Source organism: Electrophorus electricus, chromosome 22, assembly GCF_041902795.1.
Source record: "Electrophorus electricus isolate QZ-2024a chromosome 22, ASM4190279v1, whole genome shotgun sequence".
NCBI classification, from domain to species: domain Eukaryota; kingdom Metazoa; phylum Chordata; class Actinopteri; order Gymnotiformes; family Gymnotidae; genus Electrophorus; species Electrophorus electricus.
Window position 1 is genome coordinate 8,319,956 of NC_137518.1, and position 10,569 is coordinate 8,330,524.

General features: G+C 38.9%; 1 protein-coding gene across 7 annotated transcripts in view; it reads right to left on the minus strand.

Moving 5' to 3' along the window:
* Positions 1 to 7,892, minus strand: part of flnba (filamin B a) — a 55,677-nt gene extending 47,785 nt beyond the window's left edge. For 3 of the 7 annotated variants that reach the window (XM_081705084.1, XM_035520182.2, XM_035520183.2), the window contains exon 1: positions 7,486 to 7,892. In XM_081705084.1, coding sequence (XP_081561210.1) covers positions 7,486 to 7,777 — 292 coding nt within the window. In that variant the 5' untranslated portion in view covers positions 7,778 to 7,892. The remainder of the gene's footprint in view (positions 1 to 7,485) is intronic. The other 4 variants (XM_081705082.1, XM_081705081.1, XM_027001937.3 and 1 more) reach the window with 2 other exon arrangements.
* Positions 7,893 to 10,569: the final 2,677 nt, after the last annotated feature.

Sequence of the window (10,569 nt, forward strand, 5' to 3'; positions counted from 1 at the left end):
TTATGAGGACTATAGTCATTGAAATACATGTATGTGCTTAAACACAAGGCAACGCTTTGAGAGGGGAGGTCTAAAGAACTAAACTCCTGCAAAGTTAGCAGTCACACCTAGGACTTCAAGGTTTCTGAAGATATCCTCTAATGCATTTAGATAAGGATTGAAACCCAGCTCTACACCTAAATGCAGCCTGGGTTTCTTATCTGCCAAAAGACAAAATCCCTCCTATAGTAACAGCAGCTGAGGTTGTGCTGATTGTTTAACTACTTCCTTTCAAATAAGTTCAATTGGTTAGCTCTAGAAAAGGAGGTTGGCTTTAAAAGGGCAGCAATCATACTTCTACATTCAACATGACACCATTATACCCTTCATTTTACATCTGCCACAAATCTAATTAGTGTTCTCACCATGTCAGTAGACTGACCATTTACATTCAACAGCAGAGCCATGTTGATGGGTCTTGCACTTCATCAAAAATGTCACCATTTTTCTAATTACTTGTTTTATATCAGTTATAAAAACCAGATTAATTATTCAAACCACAGAAGAAAAAGCCCACACAAACTACTTTGCATCCTCCCTACAGTGTTTGAGGTCCAACCACCCTACCATACTCTTCTTGCAGCGTAAACAATCCCACATGGCAGAGTGGAAGAACAAAACTTACCTGGCTGAATGTCAGGTTACCTGAACTTCAGGCCATACAAAGTAAGCCTGTATGCATTATAGTGTAGTGTAATCTCAGAACTACCCTTTGAGGAAGCATGGGGAAAGAAAAAGGACAAGAGACAGAAGCTGCTAGAAAACCTTCAGACTTCTCAGTAACAGCACAAAGGGCAAACCGAACACCTCTGTGTAACAAGACTGACATTTATTCACAGCCAAGCAAACAGCCAGGGGAAAAACTCACAATAAAAAGCAAGCATTATGATCAAGTAAGCAAATTAAGAGGTTTTCACACCTTGGGTTCTTTGGTCCAAGATATGAGTAAATTGGTACATGGCTGTAATTTTTCTGTTGAGTCTGATTAGGTTTCACATTACATAATTTGAAGCAAAGGTCAAGCAGGGCCCAGGAGCTATTTGTACTGTAACATCATATTAGCAACGGACATAACTAGGGCGAGTTAGAAATGCCTCTTTACAGGGGTGAAAACAAGCTCATGACAAAATTAAAGTTTAGGCAAAACTATAAAAGACAAAGTGACCTAATCCCAGTGAAAACTTAAGACTGTCTAAAAATGCTGAAGCAAAATTGGCACATAAATCAGATGAAACACATGCATTTTAAAATGGACAATCTACCCCAAAGTATCATAGGATAAAATATGAAAAATTGACAAATAGAATGTTGATCCTTTATAGAACTCTGCCTCTAAACTTCTGATGACTGGAAAGACTTTTACGCCCGTCATCTTGGTTTGTCACAGCCACAGTAGGTAGGAAATCTGTGTATAACTACTTGCAAATCTCAAGTTAGTGTTTTATGACAAATTGCACATTTTGTTCTCATCACAATCATGACAGAACATCCACTGGTACCACTCAATGGGAGATTGAAGGAAGGTAGGAAACAATTCCTTAATAAACACAAGGATTTCAGCCCGAGATCAAGTCTGGAGCCCAAGTGCTTTGAATGAATTCTTTCCTCAGCTGCGTTTTGTTTTTTTTGCTATCATGACTGTGTGAATTTTGAAGAGGTCTTTTAGCCTTATAGCAACAAATACCCATTTTTAACCTCGGGAAATGGCAGTTCAACTGAACTTGAAATGAGAAAGGTAAAAGTGCTTTATCATTTGAAACCAGGTTTGCACAAGAATGACCCCCTGCCCCCCCTCTGGAATGACCCCCCCCCCATCGTATTCAGAGCAAAACCATTTAAAAAAACATAAGCTGCGGTAGACATGCAGGTTTACAGAGCAGGGTGTGATTGTGTAATGCTAAGCAGAGATGAGGTCATTAGATACTGTGCTATTAAGCACAGAGCCTAGCACAGATGGTGCGTGAGAAGATGTAAAATATTAACTTTAATCTTATACTGGCCCACTGAATGGGTCTAAAGAACAGCATGACAGATTGGTTTGTTCAAGCTGGTGAAAGAATGCTGAAACCAGGGAGCAAGACAGAGCTACAAGAAAACTATTTGCAACCCTTTAGTTTGGTGCAAGGAAAAGACTTATCTGTAACTACAATGCAATACTTTTCAGATGTAACCCACATACTTGACAGCCCTTTATGAAAAGAGAAAATCTTTATGGGAAAAATAAATAAATAATTCCATCAATTAACTATGTGACAGACACAATTCTGTGGTTCTCAAGGCACCTATTGCATTTAGCCTAACCATGAGCTCACCAATGATGTCAATAAGATTAAGGGCAGGAATTTCCTGTGCCTGCAGCAAAGACCAAGACTTTTCTAAGGTTATTCCGTGCAGTATGAACAACACAGAAATGGTCTTCACTTGCCATGCTGACAGCATGCGTTTCCTGTGAGACCTCAGTTCGTGACTAGGGCAATGAGAAGGAGACAATGAAAAATTCTGAAATGTTCACATTTGGAAGATGGAATTTTAAAAAAGCCAACCACAAAACAAGAGCCATCTTCATTATTTACTGTAATCATTCAGCCACAGAGAAAGGTGACAAATCTTAAAGCTAAAAGAACTTTACTGGAGCAGAATAATTCAGAACGAGCAGGGTAAAGATGGTGGATCTAAGCCTTTTGATGGAATGTTACAGGGCTTCCTATAATGAGATGGACAAATCTTCTGCTGTTAAAGCAGAAGCAGGCAAGTGTGTGCGCGCGCACATGCACGTAAGCTCACCATAAGACAAACACTGCAAAAAGTACATGACAATCTAGTAAGACAAGTTATTGAAGGACTGGCTTCAGGTAAGAACTGGGGTCATAAAGTGGGTGGGCTGAAGCAGGAATGAAGACATGACCCATACAACAAATCCTAGAAAAGATTTCAGTGCTGTGTTATTTTATAAGCAAACTAGAAGAAAATCAAAAGAATTCACCAGATATTGAATAGAACACCAGAAATAATTACCATCACAGTACACACACTGACTGCAAAATCTCATGCTTCAGTTTCTACAGTTGCAAATTGTAAACAAAAAGCACAAAAATTCCACTGACAAAAAATCCTGCAACTCAAGCTGATGCCAAAAGCTGTGATCTGAAACTGTTCATTTAAGTGAACGCACATTTCACAACAGAGCAAGTCTTCACTTTAGGGTGTACACAAAACTAATATGGTGTTACACAAACTGCTGCTATTCTAGGTCATCTTGCTGTTAACATCCCATTCTAAAAGTCAGAGAAGTAACTCCTGTACAGTTTTCTGCCAAAATCTTATTGGGATTTGATGAGTGATAATAACTAGAGGAATTCCTTCATATTTGCCACATCAGTCCACATAGCATGTTCTCCAAAACTTGAGGAATCCTTTCCTCAAGTGTATGAAGCAAGGCTTCATAGTTTCACTTTTGAGGCCTACAAGTTGATTTTCATTCTGAGAATATTTCAAAAAAGGCTGAAGTACATGTGGTGTATATGTACAACAGCAGAAAGGGTCCTTGCAAGATACTAAATACATTTTTAAAAATGTATATAATAATAATAATAATAATAATCACAACAGCAAACTCAGGCGACACTTGGTGTGTAATAGGTGACATTACTTAACCAGTGCAGCTAGCAACTCTCATTAAAACGAGTTCTCACTTATCCAATTTGTTTTGACGAGCGAACCTTGGGCGATCAACTGCATTCCATACTGGCTTGACAGGCATGGAGCCCTGTTCTGTTGGACACTAATCCAGAGAGACAAGGCCCTCTTTCAAGCAGGAGAGAGGACAGAGGGAGGGGAGGGGAGAGAAATGTTCATCCTAAATACTACTGCTTTAAAAGCAATGGACAAACTTGTAGGTGCTCCAGCAGCACTTTACTTAGCACACTGGTAAGGCATTTCACATGTATCCACTGGAACAACTGCAAGATAGTTATGTTCTGGTTAGAGGAGGAGATGGTGGCAGGAATACGGAGAAACTCACAAACCCGCCTCGTCAGTCACACTCGGGGAGGGTGATGTTCTCCCTGAGTCAGAATACAGAGATAATACTATTCATGTGTATGCCTCCATGACTGAATGAAAAACTCAAGACATGCAGCTCAACTAGCAAAAACAAAACACTCCTACCAAGGACCAGCATATGAAATGTTGCCTTGCACAAAAGACCAATCATGACCCAAATGAGACGCAGAAATGATTTAAGACAGAAAACTTATGGTCTTAAAAAGTAACAGTAATAAGGTTATTGTAACCCAAGTTAACACATGACAATCTGTAGATGAAATCTTTCAATTTCTGCTTAAAAAAAAAAAAAAAAAAAAAAAAAAAAAAAAAAAAAAATACACCACAAGAGTATCCACAAAAATCCTTATCATCTCACAACTACATCCCAAAAAAGGTAAAGTCCCATCTAATCACCCAAGAAATCTATCCTTAAAACTGTAAACACATCAAAAACAGACGTCCTGCGGATTTGGTGTCTTGTCTTTGGAAATTAAATGTTTCGCATGGTTTGATTTACTGAATGCCTGTGGTGGCTTGCTGTTGTTGTGGTGATTAAAAATACCCAACAAATTCCATGAGCATGACTTGCTCTTTCCGAAGACATACATTAGTTTAGGTTAAGCCCAGAAGACGCAATGGGGCAGAAAAGCTTTAAACCGAATTTTGATACTAAGCACAATGTGGGTGTACACTTTTGCCTCTCCCTTCCCTGCCTGCATCTGTGTAGACCATTGTTGGGGTTTATGGACTGCTACTGGGGCAGGGCTGCTTTTCAAAACATGCTGATTACAGTTCATTTCAGAAGAGATGTATACGAAACATGTGGTTCCTCATTCAGTGGGGGACGAGAGACAACCTGGAACAGTAAAAACACCAAAGCCAATAGACACAAGGACTGGGACCTACAGCCAAATACACCAGACTTAGGCCTGCCCCCAATCTGACCACTACATAAAAACAGATGGGGAAAGCACTTTGGCTTTTTAAACTGGAGCAGCAAGTGATGTCATGGCCATTTCTCTCCAATTACAGGCTTATATTGCTACTGATCAGTGGTGGAAAGATCAAACTGAAAACAATGCAAAAGTGAAAACAACAGAAAACGCATTGGTTCGATGCTGAGGCAGCAAGGACTTTGTGCAGCTCAATGCACCTTCCTCACATTAAAAAGTTGTTTTGATAAACAGCACATTTCAGTCAGCACAGAGCATGAGCAGTCAAAAGCATTTTTAAATAGTTAATATCTATATGCTGATTAGCATGAATGTGCAGAGATGAACCCACAACATCTGTGAATATGAAAAATGAGACAAACCAGTGTCCTCAATCTTGTCTAGCTTTTGATTTTGTCAGGTTCCCTCAAGTGACGCCCTTCACTGGTAAAAAAAAAATAAAAATTGAGGACTGTGCTTAATGGAATATTCCAGTGTGAAACTTCAAATATTTGAACATTGATCAAAATTGTTTTAGGGCATTGTCGTGTTTGGTTATTGGTTTACAAACAGTGCCAAAAATCATGCCATGTAGAAGTCTATAGAAGATGACCAGACATTTCACACAAACTTCCTAAAACTATTTTAAGACAGTTTGAATGCTGAATGAAATATGTTCAATGAGGTTAAGCATGGCTGTTTGCAATAACTATGCATGCAAGAGAGCAACTATAGACTTTTATTGAATGAAGAGTGCAGAGTCTATAGTTTGGTGAAAAGACCAACACCTTACTCAAGGAAGACAAATCAGAAGCTCAGACATCCATCTTTTACAATCCTTATTCAGATACACAGCTTGTAGATCTTTGGACATTTGGGCCTTGTGAAACAATGGACGGAGAGGATGTGTATTGATCCTGCTGGGAAGAGTCATCCTTTCCAAGCACCAGTCTATATTTATAATTTAGGAATACTAAACATGTGGGTAGCCTCTGGACAGGAAGACATCATTCAGGATGTGTATGCAAATCCCACTAATGGAACTCCAGCCATGTGCTTCCTGTGTATACAAGTATTATAAGCACCACCATGTAAACAGCTTAAAAATAGCTTTACTCCAAAGAACACTGATCAAACAACACATGGCAAGGTGGTAAGCCAAGGTGAAGAGCCAATTACCAATTAATAATACCAGTAGATTCTCACACAATTCAACATGTATTATGCAATTCCCAAAACTGAATCTAGCATATGATCTGGGGTATGGACCAACCCCTCCCCCCACTATTTCAGTTCAAATAACTGAAAAGTATTTAGGATGAATGTAAAATGTGTCAGTCACTAAAGGTTGAATTACTAGCAAGTATTTCACACAGATAAGATGCTGGGAGCACATAAAACTGCTTTGGAAACTCTCAAAAGTGCTCAAACCAAAATATCAGAAGTTTGCCATGACAAAGTCTGACTTTTCCTGCTCAAGGGAGTAACCCAACTATGACAATCAGTTATTAGCCTATTCCTGCAGAGATAAGGACCTGCTTCAAGATATAGTTCATTCATGAACAATTTCTCATATCTCTGTTCTTGCTGTGCAGAGGAATCTGAATATTGTGAAGACCACACACACTTGATGCACCATGAGCCTTCAAGGTTAATAAAATCAGGTAAAGAAAGCAAGAAGCCAATGTTTGTCGCTGGACCAACCTTAGAAAGCAAGGTGGTTTAGTATTCCTTCTGAGGAAAGAGCTCCAAAGTTTCAGGTTTTCCTCTGCATAAACAAACTCAAGTCAGGGGCAACTTAATTGGAAAGAAAGTCTTTAATTAGAAGCAAACTAAATTCATTCCAGGCTTAAACATTACCAAAGACCAAAGTCTGGTGTTCAGAAGTACACATTCATACGCAATTGGAATGAGAAGCACACATTAGATTGTGTTATTAATTAAATGTGGGGAAAACTAAGGAAAACATAAGTGAATGAGTAAATAAATCTCTGGGTTGGTGCAAAAATGTACTAATCCATTTAAATATTGTTACATCTTAATCTCAATAGATGGGGGAAATTCTGCGTGACCAACAGCCTTTTTCAAGTGATTTTCATACACCACCAGGAATTTCTTTTAACTTGACAGGTCTTACTATTTTGGCTAATGTTTTATATTCTACATGTTTTTGTACGCAAGTATAATTTTACTTTTAATTGGCCTATAGCAAGGAATGACCTAAAGGTATTCGGTGCACTGTGGTGAAGGAGCAAGAACAACAGGCAGGTGTACTTCAAAAATGTTATGCAACATTGCTCATTTCAGGTCAAAACATGGGCTGTCAGGTCAGACTTTACCAGACAGGTAAATCTTCACAGACATCAAATTAATTCGAGGATAACGTGGTGTTATGGATCTGGTGGAAAAGCTATTTTTGTAAATAGCTATAGTATAGCCTATATTAAGGAGAAAACAGAAGTTAGCATACCTATTGAAACAAGGCGAATGTTCTCGCGATCCAAAAATTCAAGCGCAACTGATACATTCTCCAGTTTCATCTGTCGAAAGGTGGGCCTTGAGTGGTATTTTCTGTACATTTTCTTTTGGCTAAGAACCTCCAGCAAGGCGATAAGTCTTAAACCATCGCTCAGGTCTAGCTGTAGATCAGCTATCCGTTTGTTCACGCACTTCAGGTGTTCGTTACACCAGCGAGTAAAGGTGTTTTGCTGGATTTTCTTCCACGGCGCATCTTCAGCCAGGTCTTTCTCTGTTGCTGGCATTTTGTACTCCTGTCGCTAAACTCTTGAGTTCAGTTATGTTGCCTTCTAAGATGAGTGTGCCTGCTCCCGAAGAGTGAATGAGTTCTCCGACCTGCAATCCTCAGCGTTTTTCCCTTGGACGGTTGCGCCTGCGCAGTGTAAACGAGAATGACGCCACTTCCCCGTTCTCTAGAATGGCCATGGAACGAGCCCGTTTCCTTAAGCAGTCACCTTTGCAATTAACCACACCTGAAAAGTTTTCATTTTTGTGTAGTTTAATAATGAACTTCAGCTTTATAGGACCGCTGTGTTCTTATACGTTAATGTGATGTAAACTTAGTTTTTCATAACGGGGAAGTTGTAAAAGCTAATTGAAAAGTTTTTTCAATTAATTGCTTTCTGGAGAGTTCCAGCAGTGAACACTCTGCTAGGACTAGGCACCTGGGTGGGTGAGCATTGCATTACACCACTATGCAAACGAGGACAAATATACACCATACTCACTGTAATACATCAGCAAACAGCTGTTTTATTTATTTTTTAAAAAATGTCCCTATGATGCTCATTTGATCTCATTAGAGAAGAAAAAAAATACTGTAAGCAGAGCTTTAGTCACCAACATTTTACTACCCTACTGCTTGTCAGAGGTATTCACAGTCCCATTTCATCTCTGAAAACACCTGACATTTCATTATAGCACCGGTGACGTATTATTTGGCTCATCAAAGATAATGAATGGGCCAGAAGGATTTGCTTATAAATGTCTCACCTTTTTTCGTCTAAGCAGTGTGTCTCAATCATAGCCTAACTCCTCGGGGTGCTCACGCAAGTGTCTCCCCCGTCTGTCTGGCTCCATCCTCTATTATTTCATCAAGGGACCGGAGTCAACTGCCCTCAGTGTTAGGATACACCTGTTGGCCACTCTATATAATTAAATGACTTTTTCATTTCCTCATCCAGTGATACATGATACACAATTCAGTCCATAAGTTATCAGACTATCAGATTTAGACCATATGTATGTAAAGTAGTTTCCACTTTTGTAAGGACCAAAAGGTGGAAACTCAATTGTAATTTCATTTTTAGAAATGATCATGGAGAAGCAAGAACAAGAAATGCTACAGTTTACTAGTACCTATAAGACCTACACCTATAAAAGCCTGCAGACCTATGGCACAAGGTCTAAAGAACAAATGAGAATACTGATGTACCAAAGTGATGGAAAGGAAAGAAAGAATGATTTATGATCAATTTTCAAGGGTGAAATATGATGAAGGTAGTTCAATAGTTAGTACATGTATGGCTGTTAAAGAAGTGGAACTAGCACATTGACATTTTTATGATCTTTTTACTGCAGCAGATGGATGAATTCTGAACTGTACAGAGGACACCTCTGTACAGGAGAAGCCCCAAAGAAGCAGCCCAAAAAACCAGCAGCACCAAAAAACTAAGAATTTTTGCACTATTGCCCTTCCAGAGATTTGCCAAGGAAGATACCCAAAGTCTGTTTAGGTCTGTCTACAGGTCGCAAATGTCATGGATTTTAATGTACAGGGAAATCAAATGCTAAGCCTTGTACATTTTAGATATAGAGAAGAATGTCAACATTTCTTTCGGATCAATGAACTGGAGAGACTGAAGATAAGTTTCTGTTCTCGGTCTCTCATTCTGAAGTATTATATGTCAAATCACATGGTGGTGAACATCAAAAACCACCTTTTTAGTCATCTTGTTGATCAGAATACAACTTTTCTGAGCCCTCATTTATCCGTTAGGTGTCATTTGTTTTATTGACAATTATGATTCAGCTATCTAAGCCTTTCTGGGTCATGCTGTGAAAAAAAAAAAAAAAAAGGAAATGATTGTGCCATCTCTGGACATGGTCTAATTTAACTGCTTACAATGAATCTTTGAGACTGAGAGAGACAGCTCAAATCTCAGGCCAAGGGCATGTCAGAATACCTGGGGCGTTATCAGATGGGGTGGAGAACTTCCTGTTAGTAAGAGAACTCTGACTCAGCGTCATTGTCGCATACCATCACATTTTCAGAGATTATATCACATAGGACTCAGAAATGTTTGTTGAACTGTTGAATGTCTCTTGGCTAGTTACAGATACGATAAACTGCAAATGAGCCATTGTTCCTCTGACAACCTCTCCCTGTATACTTGAAGTGTGGTATCTCAAGTTTATGGTTAGTCTACTAAAACAAATCCCATGGTACTAACAGCAAGAGTTCCAGATTGTCACTAAAACAAAACAAACAAAAATAAAAAATAAAATAAAAAAATTATAAAATCAACACTACCACCAGATACATTTGTAAAGATGAGGGTGTAGGCTAGTACTATGGCAAAACAAATACAACATAATATCCACCGTTGAAAGTTCCATCTTGAGGGACTGCCATCTTGTGACCATGATTCAACAGAGCACAGGCCACAGGGTGCTACTCGATGACAAAGATTGAGCAAAGGCATTGTTTTTCAGCCCTGTTGAAGTATCTGTTGCAAAACTAATCCTTAGACATGAACCCCTATTTTCTGGCATCTTTCTGACTTGTCACACTCGCATACAACATGACAAGTCTGGGCCATCATGCTCCCTGCAGACGACATGTGGGTGGTGGTGGTGGGGAATTCATAAAAATAACACTTTTCCAAATGAATAAAGCAAGGACTTCCCATTAACACAATACAAAACGGCATCTATAAAAATGGTTATTGTAAGTTTTAAAGGTTCAAGACCTTTTAAACATTGTCTGCTTACAACATTTATGGCCTAAATTAATGAAAAATAAAGGAAACTAGCA